General features: G+C 43.2%; 1 protein-coding gene across 3 annotated transcripts in view; it reads left to right on the top strand.

Moving 5' to 3' along the window:
* The window catches only part of LOC139416186 (pellino E3 ubiquitin protein ligase family member 3), a 29,189-nt gene that overhangs the window by 1,281 nt on the left and 5,793 nt on the right, over positions 1-22,115 (top strand). Inside the window, exons 1-7 of one of the 3 annotated variants that reach the window (XM_071164555.1) lie at positions 5,403-5,728; positions 11,525-11,567; positions 13,705-13,905; positions 14,833-14,962; positions 15,239-15,340; positions 16,065-16,316; positions 20,797-20,985. In XM_071164555.1, coding sequence (XP_071020656.1) covers positions 13,733-13,905; positions 14,833-14,962; positions 15,239-15,340; positions 16,065-16,316; positions 20,797-20,985 — 846 coding nt within the window. In that variant the 5' untranslated portion in view covers positions 5,403-5,728; positions 11,525-11,567; positions 13,705-13,732. Of the gene's footprint in view, positions 1-5,402; positions 5,729-11,524; positions 11,568-13,704; positions 13,906-14,832; positions 14,963-15,238; positions 15,341-16,064; positions 16,317-20,796; positions 20,986-22,115 lie in introns of those variants that run through there. The other 2 variants (XM_071164556.1, XM_071164557.1) reach the window with 2 other exon arrangements.

The following is a 22,115-nucleotide window of genomic DNA, read 5'->3' as shown; positions in this document are numbered from 1 at the left end:
GAGCGCACAATGGATGCTCTGGCCGAGGAGTAGGGTTGACCCTAGCGTGCACCCAAGCTAAAAGGAGATTGCTCTGAAATCAGAGTAGATAGAGAAAGTGAATTTACAAAAGCACCCGAGTGTCCATTGAGAACGCACTATGGCTACACCACTTAGCAAAGAATGACGGGAATAACCAAGTCAATAAACATTGGGTAGTTAATTAGTTAGCATATAGTTAATATACTGGCAAGTTTGATGTATTAGTAGTCAACTAACGTTAGGTAGCTAGCTAACATACCGGTACATGTAATGATATGCTAGGATGGTTCGCAAGCTAACAAATTGTCAGCCAACATAACGTGTAAGGTAACTTATTTTAAAAGTCATTAATTTATTACATTGCTCAACATTTTCTTAACATTTGTCATACTTAATTAAAACAATGAATTCCTCTCTCATTGGACTTCGGCTGCATATTTTCTGCCATTTTCTTCAAATCTGAAAACGATGTGAAGCCATGCCTTTTCTGAAGAATTGAATTATGGGCCCTAAAAGCACAGAAATAGTGTTCACTGCTTGTGTACTTCGTATTTTGGAGAATGAATTATGACTTCTGGGAACTTTTGGCATACTAACTATATCCATTCTATGACCAACAAGCATACTATGTACTCAAATTACGTCAGACATAGCACGGTTAGTGGAGTTAGTATGAATATTCGAACACAACTGAGATGTCATAATACCCATAAAACCTAGCGGTCAAACAAGGAAATGGTTCCAATTGTTTTCCACCATTCATGTTTCCGACATGGTATTTTAGGAACACTTAAAATAAGTGCTGTGTCGAGTGTAGGCTTCCCCTAATGTGATGTTTTAATAACCGTGTAAATCTCTCTCCGGCAAGGTGACTTTTATTTACTCTCAGATTCAAAAATGCTAATTAGCATCAAAGTAGACATCATGCAAAACTACAAATCCCTGCAAGCTCCTGCAAGCTCCTGCACGTCATCTCTAGCTGGCACCTTTGAAATTTGTGTCAATTTAAAACTTGCATAAGACACTTCACAGAATTGTCCATTTAAAAAAACGTAGCCAATGTATTCATTGCTACATTTAGCTAACGTTAGTTCATCCAACGATTCTTACCTTTTCCTCAATTTGGCAGTCTTGTCCAGATCATCATGGCATTTGTAGTTCTTTATGATAGCCACATTAGCAGCTAATTAGCGTTAAATTTTTCAAGAGGGCACGACAAAGCCCAGGAGAATGAAAAGATTTGGCATGGGTCCTCAGATCCTCAAAGGTTTTACAGCTACATCATCGAGAGACTGGTTGCATCATTGCCTGGTATGGTAACTGCTCGGCCTCCGACCGCAAGGCACTCCAGAGGGTAGTGCGTACGGCCCAGTACATCACTGGGGCCAAGCTTCCTGCCATCCAGGACCTCTATACCAGTCGGTGTCGGAGGATGGCCCTAAAAATTGTCAAGACTCCAGCCACCCTAGTCATGGACTGTTCTCTCTGCTACTGCACGGCAACCGGTACCGGAGCGCCAAGTATAGGTCCAAGAGACTTCTTAACAGCTTCTACCCTAAAGCCATAAGACTCCTGAACAGCTAATCAAAGGGCTAACAAGGCCCCTGTTTTACGCTGCTGCTACTCTCTGTTTATTATCTATGCATATTCATCTTAACTATACCTACATGTACATATTACCTCAATTACCTTGACTAACCGGTGCCCCCGTACATTGACTCTGTACCGGTACCCCCTGTATATAGTCTCTCTATTGTTATTTTACTGCTGCTGTTTAATTATTATTATTATTATTTTTTTTATTATTTACTTAACACTGTTTTAAACTGAAATTATTGTTGGTTAAGGGCTTGTAAGCATTTCACTGTAAGGTCTACCTGTTGTATTCAGCGCATGTGACAAATAACATTTTATTTGTTTGGAGTCCACCTGTGGTAAATTCAATTGATTGGACATGATTTGGAAGGCACATACCTGTCTATATAAGGTCCCACAGTTGACAGTGCATATCAGAGCAAAAACCAAGCCATGAGGTCGAAGGAATTGTCCGTAGAGCTCAGAGACAGGATTGTGCTGAGGCACAGATCTGGGGAAGGGTACCAAAACATTTTTACAGTGCCAAGCGTCACATCTGGAGGAAACCTGGCACCATCACTACGGTGAAGCATGGTGGTGGCAGAATCATGCTGTGGGTATGTTTTTCAGCAGCAGGGACTGGGAGACTAGTCAGGATCGAGGCAAAGATGAACAGCGCAAAGTACAGAGAGATCCTTGATGAAAACATGCTCCAGAGCTTTCAGGACCTCAGACTGGGGTGACGGTTCACATTCCAACAGGACAACGAACCTAAGCACACAGCCAAGACAAAACAGGAGTGGCTTCGGGTTAAGTCTCTGAATGTCCTTGAGTGGCCCAGCCAGAGCCCGGACTTAAACCTGGAGTAGAGGTCGACCGATTATGATTTTTCAACGCCGATACAGATACCGATTATTGGAGGACCAAAAAAGGCCGATACCGATTAATCGGACGTTTTTTAAAATGTATTTGTAATATGACAATTACAACAATACTGAATGAACACTTATTTTAACTTAATATAATACATCAATAAAATCAATTTAGCCTCAAATAAATAATGAAACATGTTCAAATTGGTTTAAATAATGCAAAAACAAAGTGTTGGAGAAGAAAGTAAAAGTGCAATATGTGCCATGTTAAAAAGCTAACGTTTAAGTTCCTTGCTCAGAACATGAGAACATATGAAAGTTGGTGGTTCCTTTTAACATGAGACTTCAATATTCCGAGGTAAGAGGTTTTAGGGTGTAGTTAATATAGTATTTATAGGACTATTTCTCTCTATACCATTTGAATTTCATATACCTTTGACTATTGGATGTTCTTAGAGGCACTTTAGTATTGCCAGTGTAACAGTATAGCTTCTGTCCCTCTCCTCGCTCCTCCCTGGGCTCGAACCAGGAACACATCGACAACAGCCACCCTCGAAGCAGGGTTACCCATCGCTCCACAAAAGCCGCGGTTGAAACGCTATTAGCGCGCACCCCGCTAAATAGCTAGCCATTTCACATCGGTTACACCAGCCTAATCTCGGGAGTTGATAGGCTTGAAGTCAGAAACAGCGCTGTGCTTGCGAAGAGCTGCTGGCAAAACGCATGAAAGTTCTGTTTGAATGAATGTTTACGAGCCTGCTGCTGCCCACCATCGCTCAGTCAGACTGCTCTATCAAATATCAAATCATTGACTTAATTATAACATAATAACACACAGAAATACGAGCCTTTGGTCATTAATATGGTCAAATCCGGAAACTATAATTTCGAAAACAAAACATGTATTATTTCAGTGAAATACGGAACCGCTCAGTATTTTATCTAACAGGTGGTATCCCTAAATCTAAATATTCCTGTTACATTGTACAACCTTCAATGTTTTGTCATAATTACCTAAAATACAGGAAATTAGTTCGCAATGAGCCAGGCTGCCCAAACTGTTGCATATACCCTGACTCTGCGTGCAATGAATGCAAGAGAAGTGAAACAATTTCATCTGCTAACCTGGATTTCTTTTAGCTAAATATGCAGGTTTAAAAATATATACTTCTGTGTATTGATTTTAAGAAAGGCATTGGTGTTTATGGTTAGGTACAGTCGTCCAACGATTGTGCTTTTGTTAAATCATCCCCCTGCGTTGCATTTATTATATGCAACACAGGACACGCTAGATAAACTTGTAATATCATCAACCATGTGTAGTTATAACTAGTGATTATGATTGATTGATTGTTTTTTATAAGATAAGTTTAATGCTAGCTAGCAACTTACCTTGGCTTCTACTGCATTTGCGTAACAGGCAGGCTCCTCGTGGAGTGCATTGAGAGGCCGGCCGGTGGTTAGAGCGTTGGACTAGTTAACTGTAAGGTTGCAAGATTGAATCCCAGAGCTGACAAGGTAAAAATCTGTCATTCTGCCCCATAACAAGGCAGTTAACCCACCGTTCCTAGGCCGTCATTGAAAATAAGAATGTGTTCTTAACTGACTTGCCTAGTTAAATAAAGGTGTCCAAAAATTAATCGGCCATTCCGATTAATCAGTTGACCTCTACTTTGGATAGACCTTATAATAGCTGTGCAGCAACGCTCCCAATCCTGCCTGACAGCGCTTGAGAGGATCTGCAGAGAAGAATGGGAGAAACTCCCCAAATACAGCTGTGCCAAGCTTGTAGTGTCATACCCAAGAAGACTCAAGGTAAATGTTGCAATTCTTCAGCCATTCCCAAACCTGAGACCAAAAACAAGCTACATACATTTTGGACAGTACCAAAACAAGACATTATCTAATGATTCTGTCTCTTCACAGCAAAATCTTCAGAACAGGATGGTTGTATCCCCCATATAAATAACATTATAATGTTTGCAAGAATGTTGTATAATAATTCAATTGAAAAACAGCTGTACATTTTTTTGGTCCATAAAATGAAACTGGTATGCTTTTTTTATACAGTACCAGTCAAAAGTTTGGATACACCTACTCATTCCAGGGTTTTTCTTTATTTTTTACTGTTTTCTACATTGTAGAATAATAGTAAAGACATCAAAACTATGAAATAACACAAATGGAATCATGTAGTAACCAAAAAAGTGTTAAACAAATCAAAATATATTTTACCTTTGAGATTCTTCAAAGTAGCCACCCTTTGCCTTGATGACAGCTTTGCACACTCTTGGCATTCTCTCAACCAGCTTCACCTGGAACCCATTTCATGAAGGTCAGGACAAACACGTTGTTTCCAGAAGCCGTTTGGAACTCTGTAGTGAGTGTTGCAACCGAGAACAGATGATTTTTTACACGCTAAACACTTTAACACTCAACACTCGTTCTGTGAGCTTGTGTGGCCTACCACTTCAGGGCTGAGCCGTTGTTGCTCCTATAAGTTTCCATTTCACAATAACAGCACTTACAGGTGACCTGGGAAGCTGTAGCAGGGCAGAAATTTGACTAACTGACTTGTTTAAATGTAGACTTTTGGCCATGTAGTGTATTTTCTGTTATTTTCCCTTGGAAAGTGGTAGCACATACGTTTTTAAGAAAGATTGCTCTTTCTTCAATTTTATAACCTCTATTTTCACATCTCCCTATAATATAGAGCTGGAGGTGTTTCTTTAAAAAAAAAATACATGATCATTCACACAGAATAATCTACACACTGCCTTGGCAACTGTACCTTCCTGAACAGCGCCTCTTTACAGTAGCCTACCAACTGTACTGTACAAGCATCATGCGCATGGGCTGGGATCAGCAGGTAGGTGGAGCCAGCACATTGTGCAAATCTTACGCAAGAATCGCGGAATCCTGATCAACCGCAGAGAGGCAATAATGTGGGCGATGGTGTGTCGGCGTTACTCCTGTGTTTTTTCCAAGGTAGAGTGCTAAAGAGAGATGGGCGTGACAACGGGCTGTCTGGACCACGAATAGTCTCCGGGAGGAAAGAGCATCTCGCAGTCTCCGATGTACCCGATGACAACGGAGAGGCAATGCCGACTGTCCGGTCCAATGGTTGTTCCATCCAACATACCTTCGCAGGTGGTGTTTTAACAACGGCACGACGTCCGATATTGAGGCCGCACGGGGATTGACACAATCCAAAAGGGAATAAAAAAATCTAACGGACCTCCTTCGGCACATATTAGCGGGTATTTATTGATTAATTTGCCAACCTGTTCAATTATAGGCTACTGTCCATCAATGTGTGTTTCGGTGCTGAAGTGGTTTGACAATTGGCCCGTCTTATGTCTTTTTTTATTTTCTTACATTCATGATAGCAGATCGGATAGGCTATTCTGTTGTCTCTGCGTGTGTGCTTGCGTGCGTGGCGATGTCTTGTTATTGTAGTATTTATTGTCTGTGCAGTGGATTCCCTCGTGTACTTCCCTGCCTCAAAGACTGCTGTGCTATGGAGCAGAGAAACGTTCAAACAAATAAGCAATTATTACAATGGGTAGGCTATTAAAAAAAACACTAACCTCAGTAGGCCTAAAGATATTGTAATTACCTGCCCATCATAATCACTTTTCACCATAACATGTCATTTTTTAATATAGCCCAACATATTTTTTCCCTGCGATGGTTCTTTCAGCAAGCCTACATTAAAACAAGGTTTTAATAGCTGCAATTTTTATATCCAACTGAAATGTCATCTTCCATGCTATTACGGCTATGATTATAATGAGCAAAATGACAAGTCCTTGATTAAAATTATTGCGTCTCCTTGGCTATAGCGATCATAGGCGTCCGTCGTGAGCATAACAGAGGGACACGCAATCCTCTGCAATCTGGCCCTTGAAGGCACAGAGCAGAACCAGCCATGATCATGTTCTCAGTGCCCAAGTCAGTGTGTAGCTTCGTTGGTTTATATTACATATCAAACTATGTTTAGCTTAGCCTTATCGCATAGCTGAAGGACTCTGAGCATAGCCTATTTATTCTGGTTAGGTGTTTGGCAAATTATGTTATTTGGGGAGGCCTGCTTGCTGAGAAAACAAAATCCTATACGCATGATGGTAATGGGGAACAAGATGGCTCACAACTCCCTCAGACTTTGGAGTGCAAGTATACATTGTGGAACCTGGAAGTGTAAAAATATTATTGAGCAGGTTTGGTTCCATTATGGCCTCTTGTCCAACACACACAAAAATATATATAATTGTTTAAGATAAAATAAGCTGTATAGATAAAGATCTTAGAAATAAAGGTCCCAGTCTAACAAATCTCTGTTAATTTGCCATATACTGTATTATGTGCACAGTATAACACAAACACTCACACACACACACACACACACACACTCACACACAAATCAAATCCAAATGTATTGGTCTCGTACACATATTTTTCTAATGTTATCGCAGGTTTAGTGAAATGCTTTTGTTCCTAGCTCCAACAGTGCAGTAATAGCCTACCTAACAATACAAAGCATAGACTTAAGAAATATAAAAAAATATTAGAACGAGCAATGTCAGAGTCTGGAATATAAATACAGCACCAGTCAAAAGTTTGGACACACCTACCCATTCCAGGGTTATTCATAATTTTTTTTTACAATTTTCTACATTGTAGAATAATAGTGAAGACATCAAAACTATGAAATAACACATATGGAATCACATAGCAACCAAAAACGTGTTAAAAAAATTAAAAGATTATATTTGAGATTCTTCAAAGTTGCCACCCTTTGCCTTGATGACAGCTTTACACACTCTTGGCATTCTCTCAACCAGCTTCATGAGGTAGTCACCTGGAATGCATTTCAATTAACAGGTGTGCCTTGTTAAAAGTCAATTTGTAGAATTTCTTTCCTTAATGCTTTGAGCCAATCAGTTGTGTGACAAGGTAGGGGTGGTATACAGAAGATAGCCCTGTTTGGTAAAAGTCCGTATTATGGCAAGAACAGCTCAAATAAGCAAAGAGAAATGACAGTCCATTATTAATTTAAGACATAAAGGTCAGTCAATCTGGAAAATTTCAACTCGTGGTCGAATTGCTGGGGGGAAAAAGTACTAAAGGACACCAATAAGAAGAAGAGACTTGCTTGGGCCAAGAAACACGAGCAATGGATATTAGACCGGTGGAAATCTGATGAGTCCAAATTTGCGATTTTTGGTTCCAACCGCCGTGTTTTTGTGAGACGCAGAGTAGGTGAACGGATGATCTCCACATGTGTGGTTCCCACCGTGAATCATGGAAGAGGAGGTGTGATGGTGTTGGGGTGCTTTGCTGGTGACACGATCTGTGATTTATTTAGAATTCAAGACGCGCTTAATCAGCATGGCTACCACAGCATTCTGCAGCAATACCCCATCCCATCTGGCTTGCGCTTAGTGGGACTATCATTTGTTTTTCAACAGGACAATGACCCAACATCCCTCCAGGCTGTGTGAGGGCTATTTGACCAAGAAGGAGAGTGATGGAGTGCTGCATCAGATTACCTGGCCTCCACAATCACCCGACCTCAACCCAATTGAGATGGTTTGGGCTAAGTTGGACCACAGAGTGAAGAAAAATCAGCTAACAAGCGCTCAGCATATGTGGGAGCTCCTACAAGACTGTTGGAAAATCATTCCAGGTGATGCTGGATGCGAGAATGCCAAGAGTGTGCAAAGTTGTCATCAAGGCAAACGGTGGCTACTTTAATCTCAAATATAAAATATATTTAGATTTTTTTAACACTTTATTGGTTACTACATGATTCCATATGTGTTATTTCATAGTTTTGATGTCTTCACTATTATTCTACAATGTAGAAAATAATAAAAATAAAGAAAAACCCTTGAATGAGAAGGTGTGTCCAAACTTTGGACTGGTACTGTTTACATGTATATGATGGTGTGTATACAGTAGACATTATGGACACACACACACACACACACACACACACACACACACACACACACACACACACACACACACACACACACACACACACACACACACACACACAGGTTTGCAGCATCTCATATCTCATTCTCAATTTGTATGTTCCATATAACCAGTTTCCTATTCCCCATCATGTACTGTAGTTTTGCTGTGGTCTTGCTGTGCTTGTTAAAGAGGCCTCAATGTTCTCCTGCTGTGTCCTCGCTAGAGCCTACTGGGAATCTGTTTGTTTTGTTTCTCTTTTGCCTGCCCCTGTTCCTCCTCCTATTCTTCCTCTTCCCCCTATAGGGTAAATACACAACTTCATTAATACTGTTTACAACTTCAAAGAGTAAATACAGACAATCCTAATGAGTAAATTCCTCACACTTAAGCATAATCCCATTCAAAATGCGTGCTTCACAGTCTTGTTAAATGGACTTCTGTCTACAGTCGCACAGATGAATCCTGCATGACTGATGCTTACTCATACAGGCAGTCCGTAAGCTGGTTGTCTGCTGTGACACGTGTGAGAAAGAGAGAGAGACAGACTGAGAGAAAGAGAGAGCGAGAGAGGGATAGAGAAAGAGAAAGACAGTGAGGACAAGTGACGGGGGAGAGAGGAAGAGAGGAGAGTGGGATAGCGAGAGGGTGAGTAATGAGGAAAGGAGAAAAAGAGAGGGTGAGAGAGAGAGAGAGAGAGAGAGGGTGAGTCAGAGTGTGTGTGGTACCGGTGAAGAGGTGATGAGGTAACTGAGCGGCCCACCTGTGTGTCTTCTTGTAAAGCCAGAGGGGTCAAGCAGGTAGGTGGAGGTGGCAATAACACAGAGAGATTACATAACGTATACTTACAGACAAAATACTACGAAGTCTTAAGGGGAACCTTAGGCCAAGTGTAGGCCGAAGCCATTTGAACCATTGAGATATACGTATATTAACCCTGTGCATTTTAGCTATTGAGATATGAACCCATTTGAACCTGACAAAGAGTAGTCCCAGTAAAGGAAGAGAACATCCTCAACTCTGAACATGTATAAAAGGGTGCTTGGAACCGATAATCAATTACCTAAAAAAATGTAAATAACACCTGGCAAAGATACCCCAATGCGACTCTGGGGGAATACAATGTGTTGTCACTGAACAAGGGCCCCTTTTCCGAGAAGATACAGACAAAAAACTTGGACTAAGATGTAGTATGGGATGGATGGTTGAACCTGGTAATGGATGATGTTGTTGTCGCTGTTGTTGTCTCCGAGTTTGACTAAGCACTCTATTGGGATACCACAGGCTCTATTATGCCTGTGTGCCAGCTTGATGTGAAAGGAGGATTTCTTTACTCAGAATATTTGTCTCCTAGTGTAGAATATTGTGTGAGTGATTTTTCTAACCTGGTGAAGGTGGAACCCTCTTGAAGTTTGTTGGAAAGACACACACACAATCTCACACGCGCACACACACTTTCTCTCAGTCTCTGAGGTAGTATGTTGTTCCCTCTCCATTAATGGCATCATAGCACCCACTGCACTGCACAGCACTAGCCCGGTCACAGACTTTATCAGGCAGGCCCATTAGTACACAACACCAGTGCTATCGGGCTTTGTGTCTGCTTCGATAACAGGTGACACCTTGGCCACCATAGACCATGACTGACAATTGACTGGCAATCAATGCAATAACTCAGGTTTTTTCCGACAGTGTCGTATGTCCTCATGTGCCTGTGCATACTGTGTAGGTTAGATAGCCTATGCCTCTGCCTCTGTGGTGATATGAATTTAAACATACCAGTAGAGTAGAGTTACGGCATATCTCAGTTTATCTCCTGCCAAACATCTTGCTTTTCTTAGCAAGGTGCTAAATCTGAGTCCCTCGTTGCCATGTTTTCGTCGTGTTGCATACCACGATAAAATGTTGCAGATAGTATCACAGCTACCCTGACAGTACGGTCATGTGCAGCGGAAATGTATTCCCAGTGATATCCAGTATCAGGACGAAGCTGACACGAGGCAATACCATGGAATTCACTGCAGTACACTCTGAGAGAAAAAAAAGGTGCTATCTAGAACCAAAACGGGTTTTTGGGCTTGGATAACCCTTTGAATAACCCCTTTTGGTTCCAGGTAGAAGAACTCTCTTTTTCGGTTTCACCACTGCTACAAATGTTAAACCACAAACCATCAGTGAATGGAAATTGTTGCCTCTATAATCGTATGCAATTGATATGGCTACATTTCTCCAGATATGGGAGAAAATAAAAAAATAAGTGCAAAAAGATGTCTGGAAAGGAGTAAAATGTGATCAATGTTGTCAGGAATTCATATTTTATTCCTGAGATCACTTCCTGGTGTGTATATTTAGCTCTCTGTTCATTTGTTACTGGATGGAGATGGAAGAGCTTCACCCCTCCATTTCACTCCTCTCTCATTTTCTCTCTCTCTCTCTCTCTCTCTCTCTCTCTCTCTCTCTCTCTCTCTCTCTCTCTCTCTCTCTCTCTCTCTCTCTCTCTCTCTCTCTCTCTCTCTCTCTCTCTCTCTCTCTCTCTCTCTCTCTCTCTCTCTCTCTCTCTCTCTCTCTCTCTCTCTCTCTCTCTCTCTCTCTCTCCCACACACACTCACCCTTCCTCTGCAGTAGGAGGAGAGAGAATTGTGGGTGAATTGTGGTGAAGAAGAGTGAGGGAGAGAGACATTTGGAGAAAGGGGGAGCTTAGGTTGAAGAATGTTCTTAATGAAACCAACCAAAGATAATATAACAAACGTTAGATTACGTTGTGATACCCTGTGTAATAACTGCAGTGGAAATCGTGAAACACGTCGCTATGTTTCATTGTTTTCCTTTGTGTCTGTTGACCTGTGTATTATCGGTGGTCGCTATTCCTTTCCGGTCCCTATAGCTACCATCCCAGTCTTTTACTGTGGACTGCATTTCTATCTCTCTTTATCTCTCTCTCTCTATTATTCCATTTCCCTTTGTCTTCCTTTGTCACACAGATTTTCTTTGTTCCTCTGTCTCTTTCTCTCAATAACCCCCTCCCACCCTCTACCTCTCTCTCTCTCTCTCTCTCTGTCTCTCTCCACTCCCAGGTTGTGGCAGTGGGTTGATTAGAAAGTGCGTGGCAGAGAACAGGTAATCCATCACCCTGCCAAACCCCTGCACCGGCGAGCATGCGCACACACACACTGTCTCACACACACACCGCCCACGCACACCGTGTGTCCCCTCTCTGTCCCGTTGTCTGTCTGCCTCCATCCCTCCTATTCTCATTGCCCATCTCTGGTTTCCCATTTTGCCCTTTGGTTTTAGTGTCATGCTTTAGGTCTGTCTGTGCTTGTACACATCAGTGCAAGGTACCTTGTATCTCTTCCTCTCATTTCTCTCCACCTCTCAATCCTCCTCCTCCATCCATCCATCCGGCCATGCCGCCATGGTTTTTCAGTCTCATCCTCCTCTCCCTACTCAACCCCTCCCCTCCCTCTTTCTTTCACTCCCTTTACCTCCCCTGTGTCCATTCTTTCTCTCCATCCTACTCCTATAACACTCCATCTCCCAGCCATAGCAATGGAGAGCCGTAATGAAATGGCGACCGCCTGCCTAAATCTGCTCTCTGTCGTCCATCATCTCATTACGAGGGGATGTTCTCTGTGTTGGCCTCCGATTAGACGTGTTTATATCGAATAAAGTCTAATGTTCACGTCGTGATGCAATTGACAACTCGCCGGAACAGCTGTGGTCCCCATGCTCTTGTCTGGTCTGGCCGTTCATTTTGAGGGATGGGGCTTTGAGGTTGGACTGCCCAAACTCAAGATTATATAGGATATCAGACACATAGACAGAATGAGAATGTCAGTTCTAGTTAATCTATTTCTGTGATCAGACAATTTGCACTTCTGAGGGAAGATAACATATAGCAGAGTTGGAATTCCAGTCTGTTTATAACCATAACATGTTTTTTTGTTGTTGTGTAGGTATGCCATGTTCATGATCCATAAAGAGTGAACAAGGCATTGGTCTATTATGGCTGGCTGTGTGATGTCACTGGCTTCATTGGATTCGTGGTGTAGGTGGTCTCGCCCACTTTTGATTGATAATAGGGTATTTATAATAAACATTGGCATAGAACCTGTGTTTGCCTCATTGCCAACACAGACAGGGAATGCAGAGATTTTTTTTTTTTGACTTGTGTACATTTGCAAATGTCAAGGGATTTAAATGTAAATAGACATTTTACTGTATATGTACACCCACTGTTTGAGGAGATAATTATCTTTCCTTTATTCACAATTCATGTGATGTGATGCTTGTTTCTTTAAAGCACCCCTAGAATGTATCCCTGTGCTATTATACAATTGCATTAGACTATCATAAAAAAACATTTTTAGTCCAATTCCTTTAATGCCAAGTGCTTGTTTTCATTTGACAGTGCTCCCAATCGAACCATTGAAATGACACAGCCAGCCAGGCAGCCATAAACCTTTTGTAAAAACTGAAAACCAATCATGTTGAACCCAGAGAAAAGTTGCAGCTCTCACAGGGTTTGTTAAGAATCTCGGACACGACAGAACATCGATTGATGGTTATCTGGTTGTTAACTTTAAAAGCTTTGGGAAACATGTTCTCTTGTTTTGAGTGATTCTTGGCCCTACAAAGGACTATAGTAACACTTGCCAATGGCCATAGAACTTGAGTTCATTTAACAATGGTAGGATATGTCAGACAGAGACACAATGTGGTACAAGCTGAGGCTGTAGATTTAGGCGTTTAACTGCCTGCGTGAAAATGCTTGGCTCACTTGTACCCATCTAGTCCTATTCGTTTTGCCTGTCTAGCCCTCGCGCACACACACACACACACACACACACACACACACACACACACACACACACACACACACACACACACACACACACACACACACACACAGGCATGCACGCCCACACACACACACTCTGCAAATGCACCAAGTCAGCAAAGAAGAGAGAGTACTTCTGTTTTGTCACATAATGCAGTATGACAATTAAACTTCTAAGTATAGCGACAGCATCGTGATGACTGTCTGAGTAGGACCACAAATGCTGCGTCTTTGTTTAAAGGCCATGTATATTTGAATATTGAACTCTTTGATGCGCTGATGATACATCGGTGACTGCCTACAGCTGTATCCTTGTCTTGGTGCACTGATTGTCTTGAGTGTCTCTTATATCTCTTTCTGTCTCTCTCGCTCTCTCCCTCGCCTTTCGCTCCCTCCCTCTTCTCTCCCTCCCAGCTGTGATCCCACATTGTGGCCGGCGGGCATGGTTTTGGAGGGTAGCTCGGAGGCCCTGTGTCCCCCGCCCTCACTGGAGCTGCGCCCGTCCTGCAACAAGAGCCAGCCCTCGCCTCCCCTGGGCTCATGCTCCACGCCCCACGACGGACTCTTCCCCGGGGACAAGGAGCCCGTCAAATACGGGGAGCTCATCGTCTTAGGGTGGGTTACCTGTCCCTCTGTGTGTGTGTGTTGGTGGGTGGGTGTTTCTGTGCGTGTTTGCTTATGTGTCTTCAACAGTGGTTAATATGTACAACAGTTGCCCATACCATTCATCTCATCCCAGACTGTGTTATACACGCCATGCCTTGAAGAAGCGTTATTTATATGGACTCATAAGTCTCAGTGGTTGTGTGTACACTCTTAAGCTATCCTTGTCAGTTAGAAGAAACCCCCCTTCCTACCTTCTTTACAAAGCCAAAAAGACTAGCCCTTGCAGCTCCTAGACACACACAGTATCTATCTTTCTTTCCGTTTCAGTGGCTCATAAAAAAAAGAGCTCATTTGACTCCCTTACAATGATGCCATTGTAAGAGTCATGGGGCAGAATAGGCAAATTACACCCTCAACTGCCGAGAGAGAGAGAGGGAGAGGGGGGGGGGGGGGAGAATTGTAGACTCATGTCTTACTCACTCATACAGTGATGGTATATAATAATTGTGGATAATGAGTAAGGCTGAATATTCTATGGATTTTATTAAGAGGGAGTGTAATGCCAGCTGCAGACATTTTATGAGCCCCATCCAATCATGACATGGGCAGGTAATAGGCAGGACATAGGCAGACTAACCCATATAGGGAATATTCCCCTCAGAACCAAATTAATCTTTATGGATTGAGATTCAAGCCATTTGGTCCAGTTTTAAAGGAATAGTTTACCCCAAAGTGTGTCACATGTTCACATCTCATAGGTAGTCTAAAGTTGTTGTCTAATTTGTTGTGTAGATCCAACTATATGTATTAGGACAATACATGCAAGCCTCAATCCCAACTGAATGGGGAAGATAGGCTGCCAACTAATACAAATGTAAAGTATATTTGGTTGTATATTGAAAAAGTGTGTTATATTATGGCCCATACTGTACTCAGGCACAATGGTTCCTTGGCCAATGGGGACAAGGGGCGAAGGAGAAGTCGCCTGGCCCTCTACAAGAGACCCAAAGCCAACGGGGTCAAACCTGATGTCATCCACAATGTCTCCACCCCTCTGGTGTCAAAGGTGAGAGGTCACTGTCTAAATCACATTAGATTTAGACAGTCTTTCACAGTTTGAAACACTATTTAATAATTATAGAAATGTTTACTCATTAACTCTAGAAATGTTCTGTGTGCAGGAATGAAAAGTACAAACTGTATGTACGACTCTGTTTATATCAACGCTTACCACATATGGTACTAATACATTCCCAAGCAGGCAAAACTTTTGGGATGCCCTTTCCTGAGTAGCTGGCTATATGACCTGGTTCCTGTATATGTGTGTGTTCTGCATCAACAGGCCCTCAGCAACAAAAGCCAGCACAGCATCTCTTACACCCTGTCCAGGAGTCACTCGGTCATTGTAGAGTACACTCATGACACCAACACAGACATGTTTCAGGTGAGTCCTCTTTTATATTACCTACACATGACATGCCAAGTCAGCCAGAGCCCCAACACTTCAGCACGACAATGACCTGGAAACTGACAACAGAGTGTGTGCATCCTAAATGACATTTCCTATTTAGTGCTCTACTTTTGACCAGTGCCCATAGGGGTCAACGTCTGTGCATCACATAAGGAATAAGGGTACTGTTTGGGGGGCGCACACTGTCAGAAGAGGAGCGAGGAGAGGGTTTATTTCCTGTGTGTTAGATAGCAGACTCCCGCTCTCCCCTCCCCCTCTCCTTTCGGACAGCGACAGACTGCTCTAGCTGTCTATCTCTCATCCCAGTGATGAATGAAGGAGTCCAAACTCCTGCGGGCAGAATGGATCTGAGGTGCTGCAGGCTCCAGGGCTGCGGTCCCATCTGTTCATCTGTCTGCTCTCTCTCTCCAACCAGGGGCTGTGACAAGGCTGCCATGTTATCTCCTGGCAGCCTGGGAGGAAACAAAACTTGTTTGCTGGTATGTTGTGGGCATTTCTCCACAACACTCCAGATGATACCCTGACTTCAGTGGGATTGAAATGGAATTGAGTTTTTCTACCACCCTCCTCCCCAAAGACATGTTTCTACTCATATACCCTATTCTATTCTATTCTACTCTATTCTACTGTACTTTTTTCTATAATTCTATTAACCATGAATCTCCCTCTATCTCCTATGGCCTACCTCGCCCTACAGATCGGGCGTTCTACAGAGAGCATGATTGACTTTGTGGTGACGGACACAGCGGGCAGCAGCACCAGTGGTGGTGGCGGTGGGTGGCAGGTCCAGGGGGCGGCAGGCGAGGGGGTCGGAGGAGGAGGAGGGGGGCAGTCGGCCCAGAGCACAATCTCCCGCTACGCGTGCCGCATAATGTGCGAGCGCAACGCCCCTTACACGGCCCGCATCTACGCCGCCGGCTTCGACTCCTCCAAAAACATCTTCCTGGGGGTGAGTCGCGGTGATGGCCACAGTGTGAGTGACAGCATGGGCGACATCACACCCCGACCGTGTCATCGCGGTGATGAGCGTCACCACGTGTGATATACTGTGGAGATTGATTGAAGTCCGGGAGGAAATGGTGGTGTGGTGTGTAGGAGTTGTTAGTGGGTGTGTGAATGTTCACCATGTGGTCTACTTCTTGGGCAATATTTATTCGAGGTGTATATTCATACACAAATTACCCGTCTGTACTGGTGAAAAAAATGAGAAATCTCTTGGCCCCATCCTATGCGCGCGCGCGCACACACACACTTACACACACACACACACACACATTTAACTGGTGCGTCTTCTTCGCCTTAGGGCTATTGCCTCTCATTGGCTGGTTGGCCCAGCGCCCAACCACAAAAACAGCCCTAGCCTCACTTTGTTTAGAGATAAGACTATCAATGGTAAATATCAATAGACACACGTCCGGGACTGCCAGGCCGCATTTGCTTTCAGGCTCTGAGGGCCACGGCTTTTTTAATGGATTGGATTTATGACAGCATTGTTGGATTCTATACACACACGTTCGCTCAAACTGCAGAGAAATGGAAATTATGGGAATCAAGGAGCCGTGATTAAATTGATACAGTGTATGTGTGCAGTGGTGGGGAAAGTACTCAATTGTCATACTAGAGTAAAAGTAAATGCTAGACTTCAAATTCCTTATGTTAAACCTGTCTAGGACTGGGGAACCCTGTTCCACTAGCCAGAACCCCTCGCCAAGCCAATGAAATTGCAGGGCGCCAAATACAAATCAACAGACATCTCTTAAATCCAATTTCTCAAACATACAAGTATTAGGTACCATTTTAAAGATAAAATTCTCTTTAATCCAGCCACAGTGTCTGATTTAAAAAATGCATTACAGCGAAAGCTCCACAAACAATTATGTTAGGTCACCACCAACTCACAGAAAATCCCAGCCATTTTTCCAGCCAAAGAGTGGAGTCACAAAAAGCAGAAATAGAGATAAAATGAATCACTAACCTTTGATGTTCTTCATCAGATAACACTCATAGGACTTCATGTTACACAATACATGTATGTTTTGTTCAGTAAAGTTCATATTTATATCCCAAAATCTTATTTTACATTGGTGTGTTACGTTCAATAGTTCTAAAACATGCAGTGATATTGCAGAGAGCCACATTAATTCACAGAAATACTCATAATAAATGTTGATGAAAATACAACTATTATACATAGAACTTTAGATACACTTCTCCTTAATGCAACCGCTGTGTCAGATTTCAACAAAAACTTTACGGAAAAAGCACAATCTGAGAACAGCGCTCAGAGCCCAAACCAGCCAGAGAAATATTCACCATGTTGGGTAGTCAACATTATTCATAAATAACATTATAAATATTCACTTCCCTTTGATGATCTTCATCAGAATGCACTCCCAGGAATCACAGTTCCACAATAAATGCTTGTTTTGTTCGATAATGTCCATCATTTATGTCCAATAGCTTATTTTGCTAGGGTGTTTGGTAAACAAATCCAAAAGCGCGATCTGGTCCATTCTGACGAAACGTTCAAAAAGTTATATTACAGGTCGAAGAAACTTGTCAAACTAAGTATAGAATCAATCTTTAGGATGTTTTTATCATAAAAGTTCAATAATGTTGCAACCGGAGAATTCCATTGTCTGTAGAAAAGCCATGGAACGAGAGCTAACTCTCTCGTGACCGGGCGTCTTGAGCCTGTGACACTCTGCCAGACCACTGACTCAAAAAGCTCTCATCCGGTCCCACTTCAGAGTAAGAGCCTGAAACAACGTTCTAAAGATGGTTGACATCTAGTGGAAGCCTTAGGAAGTGCAATTTGACCCATATCTCACTGTGTATTCGATAGGGATAAGTTCAAAAACTACAAACTTTTTCTCAGGTTTTTGCCTGCCACATGAGTTATGTTATACTCACAGACATCATTCAAACAGTTTTAGAAACTTCAGAGTGTTTTCTATCCAATACTAATAATAATATGCATATATTAGCATCTGGGACTGAGTAGGAGGCAGTTCACTCTGGGCACGCTATTCATCCCTATCCCAAAGAAGTTTTAAGTAAACTAGACGGCACAATTGTCTTAATTTACGGACAGCCAGGGGCACACTCCAACACTCAGACATCATTTACAAATGAAGTATTTGTGTTTAGTGAGTCCGCCAGATCAGAGGCAGTAGGGATGACAACGCGTTATATTGATAGATGTGTGAATTGGACAATATTGCTGTCCTTCCTGAGTATTTGAAATGTAACAAGTACTTTTGAGTGTCAAGAAAAGGTATGGGAATAAAAAGGTACATATCTTCTTTAGGAATATAGTGGAGTAAAAAGTTGTCCAAAATATAAATAGTTAAGTACAGATACGCACATGCAGTAAGTCGTTTATTGGGGTATGTGAGTGACGTGTGTGTTAGAGCTGGGAATTGCCAGCGACCTCACGATACAATACTATCACGATACTTCGGCGCCGATACGTTATGTGTTGTGATGCTCACGATTCTCACACTTCTGTATGTACTGTGTTATGATTCAATACTGTGATTTTATTGCGATTTGATGTCCCAAACCTATTTCCCACCATACGGTATATGTCCGCTGCAGGGGGACAAGAGAGAGCCATAAGAAAACTAGTGTTGATCAGTCACGGATATAAAAGTGCTGAAAACAAATTGGCTCCCTAATTTAAAAAGAAGATGAAGAACAAGCTATGAAGGAAAAATACTGCAGTTTTGGTGCTGCTACAGCCAACTAGTGCAAAAATAATATCCCGATATGTAACTGTATCCGTCAAACACTTCTGTCTATATCTGCGTGCAAGTATGTGCACATACGCTTGTGTTTGTGTGTGTGCGTGTGCTTGCCCGCACGTGTGCATGGGAGTGTGAGTGTTTGCTGAAAACCACTCCAATCAGCAAACACAACAATACACTGCATTAAAATTACAGTGCAGTGGTCCAGTGCAGTGAAGTAGAGGGGGGTTGCTTGTGTTTGATCCATTCTGGCAGAGGCACTCAGTTCCCCCCCTTCTCCCTGTCTTCCCCATCCCCCTCGCCCATACAGGGAATGAGTTATCGAAGGGGTTCTGCGAGATGAACATGGAGTGTAAATGGAGAAAGAGAGAGAGTTGGCACGGGAGAGATGGGGAGGCCATTTGGTGGGGTGGGGGGGGTGGGGTGAAGGGAGAGGGAGGGAGGGAGAGGGGCCATTGTCATTGTGGAAGACATTGGAGGCAGGAGTCCAGCTGTACTCATCTCCATCGATGGGAGTCGGCCCTAGGGTCAGAGTCAGACACACTGTGCTGCCACACCGCCAGTCTGCCACTGACCTCCACTAACATTTGATTATGAGGGGCAGGAATGGCGGCCATATTGGATTAGATGAAGGAAGGTGGTAATGTTTTTGAAACGATTGACTGGTCAATGTTCGTCGCGTGCCAACAGTGACCAAGGGCAATGACAGGATAGTTCATATACCAGACAGAGTTATGATATACTTACATATGCTTTAGTGGATATCACACAAGAAATAAGTGTTTATACTGAAAATGGTTTTCGTTGACTACAGAGATACAACAAAATGATGGCATCGATGACAACGGTAGCATGGCACCACATGCGACCTTTTGACACTGCAAAGGACAAACAAATAAGACATTGTGTCCACGTCGTGACATCATCATGCGATAACATCCGGATGACTAACCTAACCCCACCACATAGACTTGCGTAATTCATCTTAGCATCATAGCATGTGGCCGGTGCAAGACATACAGGAGAGAAACCTCAGAGCCCTCAAGAGCTGCTAGCTGCTGTCAATGAAGCGAAGGCTGAATAACCTCCGCACGGCTCCCTCCTCTACAACTGGCACACACACAATGTCCTTGGCAGACAGCGGAATCGGGCAGGCAGCTCGGCCCACTGCTACTGTGGAGGTGGAGAGGGAGCGAGGGATGGAGAGAGAGTAGGAGGGATGGAGAGCGGGAGAGAGAGAGAGAGAGAGAGAGAGGGGATAGATGGATGGATGGAGGTAGAAAGGAAGTTTATTCAAAATATTGGGACATAAATGTTCTGAAAGGCTTATACAATAACACTGGTTGAATGGCTTGTCGTCATGCCTGCTTTGAAAGGTATGCCCACTGACAGAAAATATCATAACACTGCCACTGCAGGGACTGAATGCCCTGCAATGTTTATGTGTGCGTGTGCATTGCTGTGTGATCGTCAGTATAGTGGTCCTACTCTGGTCTAAATATAGCAGTGCAGAAAAGCAATGTTAGCTGTTTATTTTCTCTCTCTCCCTCTCCCTTACTCTCTTTCTGCCTCTTCCTCTCCTTCTACCCACTTCTCTCTCTCTTTATCTGTCTCTGCTTTTATCCATCACTGTCCCTCACCTTGGCTCTCTGTCTGTCTGTTTGTGTGTGGGTCTCTCAGGAGCGGGCTGCCAAGTGGCGAACGTCAGACGGCTTGATGGACGGCCTGACCACCAATGGCGTGCTGGTGATGCACCCGGCGGGAGACTTTGTGTCGGAGCCGGCGCCAGGCGTGTGGCGGGAGATCTCGGTGTGCGGGAACGTCTTCGCCCTGCGGGAGACGCGCTCGGCCCAACAGAGGGGAAAATTGGTGAGGGGGAGGTCGTCATCAGTGGGGGGGGGGGGGGGGGGGGGAATAAAGCCTCAAACCTGTCTGGTTATCAGGACTACTGTTATATCTGCAGTTATCTGATGATCACGTGTGTGTACAGTCGTGGCCAAAAGTTTTGAGAATGACACAAATATTAATTTCCACAAAGTTTGATGCTTCAGTGTCAGAGTTATGATATACTTGGAATACTGAAGTATAATTACAAGCATTTCATAAGTGTCAAAGGCTTTTATTGACAATTACATGAAGTTGATGCAAAGAGTCAATATTTGCAGTGTTGACCCTTCTTTTTCAAGACCTCTTCAATCCGCCCTGGCATGCTGTCAATTAACTTCTGGGCCACATCCTGACTGATGGCAGCCCATTCTTGCATAATCAATGCTTGGAGTTTGTCTGAATTTGTGGGTTTTTGGTTGTCCACCTGCTTCTTGAGGATTGACCACAAGTTCTCAATGGGATTAAGGTATGGGGAGTTTGGACCCAAAATATCGATGTTTTGTTCCCCGAGCCACTTAGTTATCACTTTTGCCTTATGGCAATGTGCTCCATCATGCTCTAGAAGGCATTGTTTGTCACCAAACTGTTCCTGGATGGTTGGGAGAAGTTGCTCTCGGAGGATGTGTTGGTACCATTCTTTATTCATGGCTGTGTTCTTAGGCAGAATTGTGAGTGAGCCCACTCCCTTGGCTGAGAAGCAACCCCACACATGAATGGTCTCAGGATGCTTTACTGTTAGCATGACACAGGACTGATGGTAGTGCTCAACATTGTCTTCTCCGGACAAGCTTTTTTCCAGATGCCCCAAACAATCGGAAAGGGGATTCATCAGAGAAAATCACTTTACCCCAGTACTTACTTACCTTTTGCAGAATATCAGTCTGTCCCTGATGTTTTTCCTGGAGAGAAGTGGCTTCTTTGCTGCCCTTCTTTACACCAGGCCATCCTCCAAATTCAGTTAATTTGCATGGCAAAGAGGGACTTTTCAATTAATTGCAAATTATTTTATTTTTTTCACCTTTATTTAACCAGGTAGGCTAGTTGAAAACAAGTTCTCATTTGCAACTGCGACCTGGCCAAGATGAAGCAAAGCAGTGTGACAGAGACAACAC

This window comes from Oncorhynchus clarkii, chromosome 9 (assembly GCF_045791955.1).
Source record: "Oncorhynchus clarkii lewisi isolate Uvic-CL-2024 chromosome 9, UVic_Ocla_1.0, whole genome shotgun sequence".
Classification (NCBI taxonomy): domain Eukaryota; kingdom Metazoa; phylum Chordata; class Actinopteri; order Salmoniformes; family Salmonidae; genus Oncorhynchus; species Oncorhynchus clarkii.
The sequence above is the reverse complement of the archived record's forward strand: the minus strand, read 5'-3'. Positions and strand labels throughout refer to the sequence as shown.